Genomic DNA, 17,128 nt, shown 5'->3' with positions numbered 1-17,128 from the left:
GTAAATAAATGCTGAAAGAGGACCGAGCAAGTCTGTTCTTTGCAAAACATGGCTCTGGTTGTGTTGGAAGAAATGTCCTTCTGGGTTCAGCTCCAAGTGGGGAAAAAGAAACTGGAAACATGGAGGCTGCTTGGAAAAATGGTTTAATAGTGGACAGGATCACATGGCTTGAGCTCCTGAACAGAAAAAGTGGTCACATGCTTCCAGATGCTGGGTAAAGAAGAAAAAAAGGGGGCAGAGATGCTGAAAGTCCCTGGTTTTATGCCCTCTTGATTTTGCATTCTGATTGGTTGTCAGACTCCCATGGGGCGATGCAGGGGCAACTCTCTATGTTGTGTCTTGAATCCAAGTTTGGTTGAGCATTGCTTCTTTCCAGGTGCCCTGTGGTGAGATGGGTAAAGGGCTAATACTATCATGCCTTAATCCCATCACCCTGGAGCTGAAGGGGGATCTTTGTTATGTAGAATAGACTGGTTCAGGCCTTTTAATGGCCCATTGACAAAGGTGGGGGCTATTAAGAGTGTTTCCTGCCTATAAACATGTTTCTCCATTTCTTATCCAGGGAAATATAATATTCTACCTTTTCAATATTTCCCAGGAGATTTCATTTTTCTAGGACAGGGGTGGGTGCTAACTTCCTACAGTTGAAGAAGGGGAAAAGTTTCTACATCCTTTCAGGAATCCCTTCTCTATTTTGCTTTTTTGAGACGTTTAAAACAGTTTCTTGTTTGTTCCCTTTGCTAAAGTTTCTCAAGATTGGAGGATCATTTTCCTTTCTCCTTCTCTTTTTGGTCTTTAATGCATTGTGAGCAGATTTTTTCCCTTTTTGTCTTCACGTGTGGGCAGCCCCTGACCCCAAATCCAAATCCAAATCCAGTATCCAAATCCAGAACTGCATAAAGATTGCAACTAAGATGAGACCATGAACAGACCCTAATCAGCTGTTTGACTGATTGATTGATCTGTCCTCTGTCTTCAATCTTCTCTCTCCTATCTCTTTGTTGTCTTCTCTTTCTTCTCTCTTCTATTTTCCATCTTCTCTCTTTTGTCCTCTATCTTTTGGATTCCCCCCTCCCTCTGTTCTTTCGTCCGTCCTAACATCTGTTTTTTGCCTTGTCTTTTATCTTCAGTCTTTTGCCTTCTGTCTTCCCTCTTCCCTCTTCTGTTTTCTATCTTCCCTCTATTGTTTTCTGCCTTCTACTATCTCTCTTCTCTTTTTTGTCTGCTCTCTTCCCCTTTCCCTCTTCTCTTTTCATGTCATCTGTTTTCTGGATTTTTTTCTTCTCTATTCTCTACTCCCGTACCAGTGGTGGGTTTCAAAAATGTTTACTACCTATTCTGTGGGCGTGGCCTGTTTTGTGGGTGTGGCTTGGCGATCATGTGACCGGATGGGTGTGACCAACTTGTAAAAAGTGGTGAAACTCACTTAACAACCCTCTTGCTTAGCAACCAAAATGTTGGCTCAGGAACTCTGGCATTTGAAGTGTGCAAGTCTTAAAGCTGCCAAGTTACAAGACTCTTGCACCCCTAACCCTTTAGAAAACAAAACCCCCAGGGGTGTTGAAACTTGACAGTTTAAGACCTGTGGACTTCATCTCTCAGAATTCCTCCTTCCCTCGCTCAGCTGCTAATGCCAGGGTGCCACCAGGACAAGCAAGGTCTTGGGAGGGACCTTCCCTTCCCCTCTAGAGAGCCCATGCCGGGAGAGAGGAGGTGGGCTGGTTTGAATGCGGGCGAGCGGGCGGTTTAGTGGCCAGTGGCTCCTTCACTCATTCGGGCAAGCAGAGAAAGAAAGGAAGCACGTAATAGCAGAGGGCGAAGGCACTCCCCTGCGCCCTTGGTGGCGAGGGTGCTTTATCGCACCGTGGCACGACATAACCGCGAACGTCAAAAGCGCGCCGACAACACCGCGGCGCTAAAACCGCGATGTCAAAAGCGCGCCCAAAACAGCGCGCCGACAACAGCGCGCCGACAGAAGCGCAATTTAACTTAAGGTAAGGTTTAGGGTTAGGTTTAGGGTTAGGTTTAGGGTTAGGTTTAGGGTAGGTTTAGGGTAGGGTTAGGGTTAGGTTTAGGGTTAGGTTTAGGGTTATGTTACAGCGCGCTTCTGTCGGCACGCTGTTGCGTGGTTTTGACGGTGCGGTTTTGTCACCGCGCTTTAGTCACACACGCTTTAGTCTACCGCGGTTTTGTGGTGGAACCTTATCGCACGCCTCCTTTCGTTCTCTGCCTGCCCAAACGAGCAAAGGAGGCACTGGCCACTAAACCACCCATGTTCAAACCAGCCCGTCTCCTCTCTCCCGGCATGGACTCTCTAGAGGGGGAGGTCCCTCCCAAGACCTTGCTTGCCCTGGCGGCACCCTGGCGATAGCAGCTGAGCAAGGGAAGGAGGCGTGTGATAAACCAGTCCCCTGTTACCGCCCCAAGTGCGAAGGTGAGTGCCTTCGCCCTCGGCTATCGCACACCTCCTTTCTTTCTCTGCCCACCCGAAAAAGCAAAGGAGGCACTGGCCACTAAACCACCCGCCTGCCTGCATTCAAACCAGGCCACCTCCTCTTTCCCCATACGGGCTCTCTGAAGAGGGAGGGAAGGTCTCTCCCAAGACCTGCTTCCCTTACCTTACAGCACAGTTCCGAGATGGTGGGATATTCTGTTTTTCACCAGTACGGGAGTGTAGCCTCGACTCCTGCCTTCCTGCTGTCTCCAGCCTGCACAACCTCCCCACCACCCCACTAACCTGGGGACACTCCCGGCTGCAGTTGGCTTTCTCCTAGCAATCCTTCCTGGCTGCACCCACAGAGTGGTCACATGGTGGCGGCGCGCAGGCTGCTAACCGACCCAGGGCCCGTCCGGACACCCGGAGAGAAAGGATCACCAGAGAAAGCCAACTGCTGTCGGTAACGGGGCATGAAGGTCCTGTTGCAGGTGCCCAGGGCAGCCTCGATGTCCTGCCTCTCTGCCATCTCTAGTCCAGCCTCGCACAATCTCCCTGCCACCCCACTGACCTGGGGATATTCCCAGGTCTGCTGGATGGCCACTCCTTCGCGTCCCATTGCTGGCTGCAGTTGGCTTTCTCCTGGCGATCCTTCCTGGCTGGGAGAGACCCTCCAGGGTAATCCCACCACTCCGGCCGCGCACTATACCCACAGAGCAGTCACATGGCAGTGGTGTGCAAGCCGCTGACCAACCCAGAGTCCACTCCAACCTCAGCTCCTCTGAAGAAGCCCCGTGCCCACTTCCTTCTCTTTGGGAAGTGGTTTACAAAGTCCCGGTTTTTCAAGGTGCTTGTCAAAGAGAAGGAAGCGCGAGCTTCTTCCAACAGCTGAGTCCTCTGCTCCAGCAAAGGAAGTGGGTGGGCGAGGCAAGCATAGTGTGGATAGGCAGGGCGAGAGAGTGAGAGAGCGGCAACCAGGCGGACAAGGGGAGCGAGTGGGGGGGGGGGGCAGGCCAGGGGAGAGACAGTTCTGGTACGGGGCCTCTGGAGGCCCCAGTACGCAAATGGACGCAAAATTATTTCTACCGGTATGCACGTTCCGGACCGGACTGGCTGAAACCCACCTCTGGTGTAATATTTATGTGATGCCTGGTAAATCAGCACTCAATCAATAATTGAATGACTGAATCAATGATTGAAGCCTGGGAAATGGCCCCGTGTCAGTCAACAGGACTGCTAATTTACCACCAGCTTATCAGGTACTCAAAAGCCAAGAATTTGGCCACGCAAGAAACAACAGCCAGCAATTTAATAGCTGGCCATCAACACCCCAATCGACAACTAAAAAGTCACACACAACAAGGCACCATATAAATAGAACAGGTAAAACAACTCAGTGCATACATTCTGTAGAGAGAGAAGTCACCTTGAGGATGGGCTCCAGCACAAGTTTGAAAACTCAGAAGATTAAACCTCTGGTCCTGGTGACCAACTGAGCAGTTCGGAGAACCGGTTGTTGGAAGAAATCTCCTTTTGTTTTTTTCCCACTTTACAGAGATAATCCTGTAAGGAAGGCAGGAAGGAAACATTCTGGTGTTGTTTCTAGCCTAATCTTTATTGCCCTGCTTACAGAAACTGCCTCTCCGGTTAACCCTTATTACATTGTAACAGCTAAGGAGACACGCTCATTGATGTGAGTGATGTTGACTTGGGCACACCCACCCAGTCACATGACCACTGAGCTCCGCCTACCAAGATGGTCATTAGGGCAGAGAACCGGTTGTTAAATTATTTGAATCCCACCACTGCATTGGATCCTGCAACATTATCCTGGGAGGCTGGGACATGTGTATTTGCCTTCATTTGTACAAAAATGCTAACCAAGGTTAACGCCTATTAAGCTTAGTATATTGTGCAAAGTATACTGTGTTAGCTGTTTGTATTGAGGGATACATCTAAAAACAGTTCCCTCTCCTATTAGGTACACATATGAAATACACTATCAGTAGGTTTCCCCCCCCAGTATTATTCCCTACGGACATGAGAGTCAAGCGATTTAATTCTGGTTTTTTTCAGGGCATCTGGGTTCACCACTGTAGAAGCAAAATGTTAAATTAAACAGTGTTTGATCTAATTCAGCACAGGAATACTCAGGAAAAATTACCAAGAGCCTAAGGAATGTCAAGATATAAATATATTATTTAGTTATTGTGTTTGGTTAGCTGATCTTCAGGATGTCCTGGAAGACAATAGTGCCATCTCTTTTTTTCATAGTACTGGAGAGGAGAAGTCAAAGTGTTTCCCCAACTTTCAAGATATATATATATATATATATATATATATATATATATATATATATATATATATATATATATATATATATATATATATATATATATATTTGCTCATCTCAGTGTCTCTGATTATGAAGATCCTTCCCAATTATCTCAGCATCTCTGGGGAAGCTCCTGCCTTTCTCAAGAGCTTCCCATCTGCTCTACCCTACTTGCATTTTAAAGCAGAAGACCAACTAAGGGTTATCATTCAAATCTGCCCTTGTTGATCAGTTATCTTCTTATACTTCCATGTACTTCATTCAGTGATCTTCCTTCTGAACATGTAAAGCTTCCATCTTATCCTCTTCCAAAGTGAGAGACTACACAGCAATCTTTTCTTTCCAGAGCTCTAAGTGAGCAGCACAAAAAATTCCTCCCCCCCTGAACCGCAAAGGGCTAAATTATAAAGATATAAGTGTGCAGCAGCTGCCAAAAAAGCCAACACAGTTCTAGGCTGCATAAACAGAGGGATAGAATCAAGATCAGGTGAAGTGTTAATACCACTTTAATAATGCCTTGGTAAGGCCACACTTGGAATCCTGCATTCAGTTTTGGTCGCCATGACATAAAATAGATGTGGAGACTCTAGAAAGAGTGCAGAGAAGAGCAACAAAGCTGATTAGGGGACTGGAGGCTAAAACATATGAAGAACGGTTGCTGGAATGGAGTATGTCTAGTTTAATGAAAAGAAGGACCATGATAGCAGTGTTCCAACATCTCAGGGGTTGCCACAAAAAAGAGGGAGTCAAACTTTCTCCAGAGCACCTGACGATAGGACAAGAAGCAATGGGTGAAAACTAATTAAGGAGAGAAGCAGCTTAGAACTAAAGAGAAAGTTCCTGACAGTTAGAACAGTTAATCAGTGGAACAATTTGCCTCCAGAAGTTGCAAATGCTCCAACACTGGAAGTTTTTAAGAAGATGTTGGATATCTATTTGTCTGAAGTGGTTCAGGGTTTCCTGTCTAAGCAGGGGGATCTCCAGAAGGCCTCCAACTCTGTTATTCTATCTATAGCTGCTACACTACCACTTGAATTTAATCATCATACTTGCACAGTCATGGCTACTCACTTTATTTTTGACTGCTGAATATTTCAATAATAATAAATAATACCAATAGTAATACAGGTAGTCCTCGACTTACTACAGTTCATTTAGTGACTGTTCAAAGTTACAATGGCAATGAAAAAAGTGACTTATGACCATTTTTCATACTTACGACCATTGCAGGATCCCCATGGTCACATGATCAAAATAATGGCAACTGCCTTGTATTTATGATGGTTGCAGTGTCCTGGGGTCATGTGATCGGTTTTGCGACCTTCTGCAGAGCGAAGTCAACGGGGAAAACAGATTCACATAACAACCGTGTTACTAACTTAATAAATGCAATGATTCACTTAACGTCTGGGACAAAAAAAGTCATAAAATGGGACAAGCTCACTTAACAAATGTTTCATTTAGCAACATAAAGTTTGGGTTCAATTGTGGTCACAACTCTATTTGTAGATGCCTAGGATGTAATCCTAAAACAACCAGAGCACCACTTGAACTTTATTGCAATCGACAAAATCACCAGCCGTCAATTGCAAAAGGTAGTTTTACTTGGAATAGCTTGCAATGTCCGTGGCACGACAAAATCGCGCTCGTCAAAATAGTGGTGATAAAATTGCATCACTAAAGCCGTGATGTCATCACCGCGCGTCATCACCGCCGCGACAACAGCGCAGCAACAGAAGGGCGCTTTAAAACGGCGCCGCGGCAGAAAGCCGATTTCAATTAAGGTAAGGGTTAGGATTAGGTTTAGGGGTTTGTTTTAGGGTTTGTTTTAGGGTTTGGTTTAGGGTTAGGTTTAGGGTTAGGTTTAGGTTTAGGGGTTTGTTTTAGGGTTTGTTTTAGGGTTAGGTTTAGGGTTAGGTTTAGGTTTAGGTTTAGGTTTAGGTTTAGGGTTAGGTTTAGGGTTAGGTTTAGGGTATTGAGTGCTTGGGAATGCGCGGATTTGCCCTCCGCGATTATGTCATCGCGGTAGGGTCGCGTTTCTCCTTAGCGCTTTGAACGGCGCGAATTAGTTTTCGCGCTTATGTCTCCGCGGATAAGGGCTTCGCGGATTTGTGGTGGAACCTGCAATGCCACCATCAAAGAACCTTAACTATCTTCGGAAAGGATAGTTTTCTTGGGAAAAACTGGATTTGCATAAAAATGCTAAATCCAGTCTAAATATCCAGAAGACAATGCAACCAATAACAACAATCAACCATAATAACTGGCAGTGGGGGTCTCAGTGGTTATTGGCCTACTGAATGCCATACCAAAAGACTTTGAACAGCACTTTTCCATCTGTCAACTGTCAAAGACCACACAGCTGGATCCGCATATATATTACGCTGATACATCAGGACTTCTTAGGTTCTTGGGGATCATTTGATGCAAATGAAGGCCAACACCAGCTAAAAAATTACCAGCTGGAATTCCACATTTTTGTGATTTCACATTATTATGATAATAACAACATACGGTAGTCAAGGAGAAAAATGCACACATATGATTTTTGTATCCCAGGTACTGACATAAACATAACTGATCTTGACAATTACGATTACTGTATATGTGTTGGCTTGATAAAGAACTATTTTTGCCTCAAGTAATAATGTACCTTAGGATTTGCTCTCTAATTTGTCAGGTTCAGAGGTGGGTTGCCTCCGGTTCGGCCGAACCAGTAGTGGAATTCACAGCCTGGGTCGCAGAACCAGCAGCGACCCAGGCCTGCCATGCCCCCAAACTGAGAGCCGAGGTGGCGCAGTGGTTAGAGTGCAGTACTGCAGGCCACTTCAGCTGACTGCTATCTGCAGTTCAGCGGTTCAAATCTCACCGACTCAGCCTTCCATCCTTCCGAGGTGGGTGAAATGAGGACCCAGACTGTGGGGGCAATATGCTGACTCTGTAAACCGCTTAGAGAGGGCTGAAAGCCCTATGAAGCGGTATATAAGTCTAACTGCTATTGCTATTGCTGTTGCTAAACCGGTTCTCTCGCCGCCGCCATTTTGGTTTTTAGTGACTGTGCATGTGCAGTTCACTATAAATTGTTCTGCGCATGTGCAAAGAACAATTTACATTGAACAGTGCATGTGTGCATGGTTGCAAACCAATAGTAAAACCGGCAGCAACCCACTCCTGGTCAGGTTATTGGTTAAGCCATGATGGTTTAGTAGTTTATTAAATTTTTAACAAATTAGTTGTAATGCTTATTAACCTTGCCAATTTATACAGCGTAATGTTTTCTTATAGGTCATCCTGACTGCATGGAAACATCCTAAGGGCAGACTAACCACCTCACAGTGAATTTTATCTAATCAACTTTTGAAGCCATCTAACAAGTCATTATCTAACCATTAACACTACTTAATTATTCTTTTCCTCCCGTGTGCACTGAAGTTTCAGAAGGCCTGGTAACCAAGTCCAATGTGGAACAGTTGAAAGATCTGGCTATGTTTTGTCTTCAGAAAAGGCAAACTCAGGAGGGACATAACAGCAATCTTCAAATATCAGAATGGCTGCCATCCAGAAAAGGGACAAGATTTACTTCGCTTTTCCTCAGAGGGCAGGACCAGAAGCAGCGGCCTAGGGTTACAAGCAAAGACATTCAAAAAGGACATCAGAAGGAACTTTCTGACTACATAAGCTAAAGGCTAATGGAACAGTCTGCCACCTGAAATGGTGGGTTCTTCTTCACTAGAGGTCTTCAAACAGGGGCTATTAGAGGTGACCCAATGGATCCTGCTTTGAGCAAGAGGTTGGTCTAGATTACCTTTGTGGTATCTTCCAACTCTTATTTGGTGTTCAATAACTATCACTAAGTGTTGTATCTTATGATTCTTTTTTTAAAAAAATATATTTTTATTATTTTTACATTTAAAACAATGCAGTCCCGCAGAGTCGAAGTGAGCATACATTCACATTATACACAATTAGTCTCAACCATTAACATTAGCCTACTTAGTGCATTATCTATCCTTCTGTCCAATCACAATATATAGTTTGTTCCAGTCTTGTTACCTTGTCTTATACTGATCATAAAATCTGTTCCAGACTTCAAAATATTCTGAATCTCCTTTATTTTTAAGTTCAAGAGTGAGCCTATCTGCTTCCGCACAGGCCAACACTTTTCTGATTATATCTAGCTCTGATGGTGTATTTTCTTTTTTCCAATACTGCACAAAAGTTATGTGCACCACAGTTAGTACATGTATAATTAGATAGAGTACATTTTTCTTAAACTCCTCCGGTATTATGCCCCGGAGAAAAATTTCTGATTTAAACAAAATTTGGTCTCCCACGATTTGTTCCAATCATGATTGAATCATTTTCCAATCTTTTGGCCTCATTGCATGTCCACCATATATGATAAAAAGTGCCTGGTGTTTTTCTACACTTCCAACAATTTGGGGCCAGATTTTTAAACATTTTGGAGAGCCGTCCTGGGGGGTACCTTACAATTCTTGATGAATGTATTCTATTTTATTTTTCTTTATGTACACTGAAAGCATATGCATCAAAGACAAAGTCCTTGTGTATCCAATCACACTTGGCCATTAAAGAATTCAATTCAATTCTATTCTATTCTATTCTATTTCATATGAATTACAATTCAGCAAATTGAAATAAATAAATAAAATATCTTAAGCAAAGCAATATTCTCTGCCCTATGTGCACTTCCACGTGCAGCTTTAGTGCCAGGGTAGATTGGCGCCATCCCTCAATTATTTCATGCTGTTCCTGCTAATATGCACCTGTACCAATTCATTCCTGTGGATCAGAACATATGGCAAAATGTCTCTTTTGAAAGTGATGAAATTGGATATGGAAAAAAACATACATTTTTCTTTTGGTAGCAATTCTTGCTTACCAGCTCCTTTACCCTCCATGCCCTAATACCGTTAGACATAAGTCAAATTCAATTAAATAATAATCTCATAATGGGATTCATAATGACCAGGTTTGTGCTGCTAAAACAAATGCAGTGAGACATGAGATATGGGATAGTTATGGAAGGAAAGTGCTCTTGGCTCATCCAGTTCTCTACCACTGAGTGAGAACACTTATGGATGCTAGAAAAATGATTAATGTTGGCGCAATAGCCAAATATGATTGAGCCCATATAGCTCAATTGAGCATTATGACGGTGCTCTTCTGTTGCTCAGTTATTTGTTTGATTTATAGGCTCCTCTAATGTGTTGTACATCTGTGAGAGGGAAAATCTAGCAAAGATAATACTTAAATCAGCCACAGAAGGCCTTCTTCCAACCCCAGATAAAATCCATCTTTCTGAAAAAAAAGTTAGGATGTTTCTGATTCATTTTTGGTGGGATCATGGGACTCAAACTTCATGGACTACTTGGGGGTCGAGGAAATATAGAAAAAACCCAAGGAGAACTTAAAGAAAGAGGGGAAAAAAACCTAGGGCTCTTCCACATAATTGGGATGTTTTCTTCCAGGAAAGAGGACTGAAACGTATCCCCCCCCACTACTTTACATGGCCTTTATTCAGACCACTCATAAGGCTAAGGAATAGTACTGTCCTTACCACTTTAAAATAGAATAATTTAAGGAAGAAGCACTGTGCCTCACATGGTTAGGATGCTGGGTTGGAAGTTAACAAGCTTGTGTTTGAGACTCATGTGCTGCAGGAATGGTATTCACTCACCTTCCCTACCGGTTCGCAAATGTGAGTGAGCATGTGCTCAGCCTTCCCTGGATGCGCTTTTGGCGAAAAAAGGGCCTAAATGGGATGCCATAGAGCCGGGGCGTGGCCACCCGCTGTTTCTGCTACCAGTTTGAACAAACCAGTCCAGTCTGAAAAAGCACCTTTGGGACAACCGTGACCTGGATGACTGAGAATCTCTACAGACGTTTAGCTATACAATTTGGGATGAACACCCTTTGAATGGTATGGGAATAGGAATGGATTTCCAGAGGAAAAACTGAAGACTACAGGAACCAGGAGCACCACTCAGGTGACCCTGAGGACACAGATAAACCTCCAAGTGCTTCAATGACCCTCTAAAAGGATGCAAATGACCAACTGTCTGCAAGGAACATAAATCCTTCCATTCCCAACCATCCTGTTAGAACTGAAGAAGCTTCTTGGATGAGAAGCGAAACATCTTCAAAAGAAAAAATAAGAAAGCCCAGTTGTCTCTTAAATAAAGCACCTTTTGGACATTACCAAAAAACCTTAATTGTTCTTCCTCTTTGCATCTTCTGAGCACAATCTTCTGAGAATTTTGAAACATGTCCACAAGCTTCCCTCTGAAAATGTGTTTATAGTTACCGTATAAGAACTACACATTTGTTTTTCATTTTAATAAGGAAGACAAAATAAACTAACGTCAAGGCAAACTCTGTCCCTGTTTCTTCTGAGATTGCTTTTTCCACCTTTTAAAATTGCATGAGACAAAGCTTTTCACATCTGCATTTTCACCTATTTGACTTGATGGGTCAAATCTGCATTTTCACCTTTTTGACTTGACTATTGCTGTATAGCCATGCTGAGATATCTCCATCTGTTGCATTTCTAATTATTGTGGCTTGATAAAGGGCAAGCACAAAGGAAACAAGATTCTCCTTTAAAAAGTGGGACAGCATTTAATGAGGGGTGATGGCAGAGCTAGAAAACAGGTGCATCTTCTTAAAATTATAAAGGCAGGCAACTGCTAGACCATGAGACTAAAACTTAAAGCACTTGCCATTAAATAACCACCACCAATATAATAATTTGCATTGCACTCCACATCTCTGAACAGGTAGAGTAAATGTTAAAATGCAACGGGAAATCCATATTATTCCTTGTGGCTTCATGAGCTTGGCTTCAAATAAGATGCTCAGTCTGTTTAATGTGCACAATACAATGAATAATCCAGTTCCCTTATCATGCAAAGCCACAATAAAACAATAAAAAGTTAGGCACACAACACTATAGATTAAACTAAGAAAAGAGCCTTAAAATGACCTACAGTGCTGCGTGCACCTCTTCAAAGAGCAAGAGTCACTGAAACTACCGAATAAGCATGCATAGGATTCTGCTTAGGCAGCTCGACTATAACTCACAAAGATGCTAAAATGGATTACCGTAGGGATCAGTTTATAACCTGCAAAGGATTGAATGAAAATGATCAATGTTGATTTTATTGGTTAAATCACTATTTGATTATGTGCCGTCAAATTGCTTTTGACTCCAAGCAACCACATAAATTTTCTCCATGGCCATCTGCCCCTAACCTGGTTTTGCAGATTTTCCAACTGTGCATTCATAGACATTGTGACTTAGTCCATCCACCTTGCTGCTGCTCGTCCATCTGCCATATAAAAGACTATAGACAGTTTTTTCTTGAGAGATGATTAGCCTAATATATCCTATAAAATTCATTAAAATCCCTTCAAGTTTGTCCATAATCAATAGAAAACCATATAAAGCATGGCTTATAGAAACTTTATAGCGCAGGGTTGAACTGTGCCGTCCTTGGTGCTCTATGAGCTTGGTGGTTTTCTTGCAGATGTTTCATTACCCAACTAGGTAACATCATCAGTACAAGGTAACTAGGTATCAGTGCAAGGTAATTAGGCTGATGGTGTTACCCAGGGTGGTAATGAAACATCTGCAAGAAAACTACCAAGCTCAGAGATCACCAAGGTCTCCACAAACTATGGCTGATTGAAAGAATGTTGCTCAGATACAACTCCCAGGACCTTTAGCCAACTTGATCAATGATAAATGCTGTGAATATAAATCAGTATACTAAATACTCTGTTACCAAACCCAGATAAATGAACTGTACTGGACAGTGGTAGCTAAGAACATTGATCTGGATGACCCTCATTGAAATCCATGCTTAATTGTCGATTCAATGCTTCTCTTCACCCTTTCCTACCACTCCTGGATTTAGAGACTGACCATAATGGCCTTTATTATATAGCTATCAACTGATGGATTATGTGTTATCAAGTTGATGTCAACTTTTAGCAACAAACCTACACAGATCCTCTCAGAGAGGAGTACATTTTTATAAGGATTATCATCTACTCAATGGATATATTCAGATAACATGGTTAACCATGTCACCAGCATTCACACAATTTGCTAAATCTGGATAGTTTTAATATTAGATCAACCAAGATTGCGACTGAAATTGCATCTTCTGGAGGTCACTAGGCAGACAGATGACAGCTGAGTGGTCAAACATCTGAGTTATCCCCCAGTTTTAACAGTGAAAAGAATTAGGGAGTTTTTTCCTGCTATAGAGATTTCCTTCTTATGAAAAGAGACAATGGAATTATTTGCACCAATGGGTCTCACTCAGTAGCCTGGTCTTCACAAAATGCTAAATTGGACCATTAGAGGGATTAGTGCATTGTGAAAAATTATAAAAGAGTCTATGATCCAGATATTAGATTTAGAGAACAGCACACATTATGTACAGGGTTAAAGTAACTGCATTCAATCAATTGTGAAAACCTAACTGATTATCCACTTCAGCCTTGCCTTTATCAGCCTTAATTTTCCAATGAAACAAGCCAAAAGAAAAGCCAAATAATAAATGCAAAGATAGAGAACTAGCATGCTCCACACATGAATGTTGCCACTGGACAAAGGGTAGAAATGTTCTCTTGAGACCAAGGATTCCAAATGGACTGAACTGCCTTAGAACTCAATCTGCTAAACACGTTTTGGTGCAGCCCTATTTATTTTCTTAGCATACATCGCCAAGGATATGTCCTAAGAGGGGGTGTAAGAGTGGATGCAGAATTTTCCTCCCCCGGCAGCATGTATACCCCATGAACTACTCACTCTAATCTTTTCTCCATGGAAATGCAGAGTATCGCCACGGATCTTTCAATCTACTTCTGGAAGACTGGGCATAGCCTTCTTCTGAATTCTCCACTTACAGGAGCAGCCACCTGGAAGACCTCGGATGCTGACACTGCCCACCTCATTCAGAGCAACTTTTAGCTGGCAGTGAGAGTATCCTTTTTGAAGTCTGACAGGTGGGATGGACACCTACCTGCAGGGTATTTACAGGGAAAGAGGCGATGGGCGGGAAGTCCATGATCTGTAGGTCGTGAACGTGGCCATTCATGACCACGGCAGGTAGGTAGACACGGCGGGCCTTGGTGGGGACACAGACCTCGCTGAACTCGTTGTACAGGAACTGGCGGACAATGGCACTCTTTCCGACCCCTTGAGCACCCAGCACGGCAATCTTGAAAGTTGTCACCATGCCTCCCGGCCACAACCCCCGTGCACAACGTGGTGATCAGCTCCTTGGCGCAGTCCGCTGCCTTTGCACTGCCAGGAACGCCCCTGGGCTGCATATTCTGGCAGCTGTGGATTCAGCCACAGTCAGCAACCATTTCCTCACTGGCTCGGCCTGTCACTGGAAGAGCAAAAGAAATCTCGTCAACCTAGAGAAACTGAGAGAAGTCCTGCTAGAGCAGAGCAAGGTCTCAGGGTTCCAAGTAACACCCCCAATGAAAGAAGACTCCGAGGCTTGAATTTCCTCAAAGTTCCATTTTATGGAATGGAAAGGAATTTTATTTAGACTATATATCTCCCATACTTCATATAATCCCACCTCTCAGTGGTGAAATTCAATTTTTTTACTACTGGTTCTGTGGACATGACTTGTTGGGCGTGACAGGGGAAGGATACTGCAAAATCTCCATTCCCACCCTACTTTGGGGCCAGCCAGAGATGTTATTTGCCGGTTCTCCAAACTACTCAAATTTTCCGCTACTGGTTCTCCAGAACCTGTCAGAACCTGCTGGATTTCACCCCTGCCTCCTCCCATTTTCCCAAAGTACAAAATGTGGCAGGCTATGAAGGCCCAATGTAAACTCACGCCCAGTTTCAGAACAGTCAACCTACATACAAACTATGAAGGCAGCATCTCTTCCCTGTCATTTCCCCCAGCAATTGCATTCAAGTGATAGATTGCCCCTGGTTATGCAGGCTTCAAATTCTTTTGGAACTAGTAGATAATAACTCTCCCTGAGTTTGTTAAACCTTTTAATGCTAATACTTCAGTGCTTCTGTGAGGAAAGGACCTGTTGATGTCAACATCGTTGGCAGGGGGGACACCCAGCTGGGAGCTCCTTTCATATCTCCATGAAGCTGCCCATCGAAGTGGTACCCATTTATCTACTCATAGTCACTGCTTTTGAACCACTGGGTTGGCAGGAACTGGAGCGTGTGATGGGAGCTCATCCCATCCTGAAGCAGCAGCGGGTCTCGAACGCAAGCCTGCCAATCGCCAACCCTGTGTTCTAACCTCGTGAGCACTGCGCCACACGGTGGCGTAATCTTTTTGTTTATCCTACGTGAATATTTTCAAGCTGCCGACAAATAGCAGCCTATCAGGTGTTGAAAGAAATAAACAGAACATGACTCTGTATTCCTCTTTCCTGATAAACTCAAAAGTCCTCAGCCATTTCAGATGTCTATATGGTTCTTCTAGGGTTCCCACCAGCTTCACATATTACGTGATGCGGTGGCTCAGTGGCTAAGACGCTGAGCTTGTCAATCAGAAAGGTTGGCAGTTTGGTGGTTTGGATCCCTAGCACTGCATAACAGAGTGAGCTCCCGTTACTTGTCCCAGCTTCTGCCAACCTAATAGTTCGAAAGCATGTAAAAAATGCAAATAGAAAAATAGGAACCACCTCTGGTAGGAAGGTAACAGCGTTCTGCGTGACTTCATTGTTTAGTCATACTGACCACATGACCACAGAGTCATCTTCAGACAGCACTGGCTCTTTGGCTTTGAAACGGAGATGAGCACCACCCTCTAGAGTTGGGAATGACTAGCACATATGTGCGAGGGGAACCTTTACTTTTACCTTTATGGACACCTAACCAGGGACATGCAGTCACTAGAGGCAAGGGAGGCCGGGCCTCCTCAGGGAAAGGAAAGGATTTTAAATAATTTTCTTAAAATAATTAAAGCCAGGGTAGTTGCTACCAGATTTCAAGTCACAGTGGCTTGGTGTCTGCTCTCAGTATTAACTAGGAGGAGGCCAGAGAACTAGGGGCCTCTTTTGCATAAGGAATTTTTCGCCTTTTAAGAGTTAAGCAAGGGTTAACAAGCAAAGAATTCCTTATACAAATGAGGCACGTATTCTCTCACCTCCTGTAGAGGGCATTTTTAGAGGCTTTTTAGAGTTCTCTGGGAGCAACTAGCTCAGTCTGACAGAGCTCTGGGTTTTCAAGAGGGGAGGGCAGGGCAGGGAGAAGCAGAGTTGAAATCGTCCCTGAAACAGCTGGAAAAGGTGCGTGTGTGGGGAGGGGGGAGGAATTCAAAAAGTTTGATCGGAAGGCAGCAGGAGAAGGGGGGGTATGGCAGAGGAGTTGCTTTCAAGCCTTTGGAAAATATATCCAATCCAACTTCTGTGTTTGTGTTTGAGAGTGAGTGAATGAGAGAGGGATCGAAGTTCTCTGTGTGCATGTGTCTGTTTGAGAGAGGGGGGAGGGAGGGAGAGAGGGAGGAAGGAGGGGGAGGGAGAAGAAAAAGAATGGGAAAACTTATTTTGCAAGGGGGGAAAATGCTGTCGCTTTAAATCGGAACTGAGCATGCGGGCTGTGGAATTCTGGGAGTTGAAGTCCACAAGTCTAAAAAGTGCCTCACCAGGGCTAAAGCTGACCGCACGTCACTGCATCTAACCATGGTTTAGGGAATAAAATTCCATTCGGTTAGATATGCGCAACATACCAATCCTTATCCATGCCTGAGAGATCCTTGTGGCTGCACTCACACAATATGCTAATCCATATACTGTACAGATAGATCATGTGGTTTAGCACAAGAATGGGCAACTGGAGCCTCTGTCCAAAACAGCCCTTGATTTCTGCTTTTGTATTGCCAGAAACCTGATTATAATTAATGAAAAGTGGCAGCAGATTTCCTGGACAGTTTGAATTGAGGCCCACAAGGAAACTGTAGTGTATGCAATCCTGCAATAGCTGTGACATAGTTAAGAAACAGCAACCCCCCCTCCCGCTCCATCCCCAAGATCATACCGCCCAGCTGCAAAATTCAAACCTTTTACCTTTTGTAGCCTTCACTCCCCCACAAAGTTATGAGCAGCCGTTGGCTACTACTAAAATATTGACTATTCCTGTTTCCTTCATAATATTTGAACATGGTGTTGATTTTGACTTCATATTTTTACTTTATATTTCAAACCAGTTGTGTAAGCCAGTGGTCTCCAACCTTGGCAACTTTAAGACCTGGCTGAGGAACTCTGGGAGTTGAAGTCCACAGGTCTTAAAGTTGCCAAGGTTGGAGACCACTGGTGTAAGCCACTTAGAGTTA

General features: G+C 43.7%; 1 protein-coding gene across 1 annotated transcript in view; it reads right to left on the bottom strand.

Annotated features, from left to right (window-relative positions):
* Positions 1 to 17,128, bottom strand: part of RASL10B (RAS like family 10 member B) — a 54,683-nt gene that overhangs the window by 25,824 nt on the left and 11,731 nt on the right. Inside the window, exon 2 of the mRNA XM_032217168.1 lies at positions 13,826 to 14,197. Coding sequence (XP_032073059.1) covers positions 13,826 to 14,041 — 216 coding nt within the window. The 5' untranslated portion in view covers positions 14,042 to 14,197. The remainder of the gene's footprint in view (positions 1 to 13,825; positions 14,198 to 17,128) is intronic.

Source organism: Thamnophis elegans, chromosome 4 (genome assembly GCF_009769535.1).
Source record: "Thamnophis elegans isolate rThaEle1 chromosome 4, rThaEle1.pri, whole genome shotgun sequence".
Classification (NCBI taxonomy): domain Eukaryota; kingdom Metazoa; phylum Chordata; class Lepidosauria; order Squamata; family Colubridae; genus Thamnophis; species Thamnophis elegans.
This window is presented reverse-complemented; position numbering and strand designations above follow the sequence as displayed.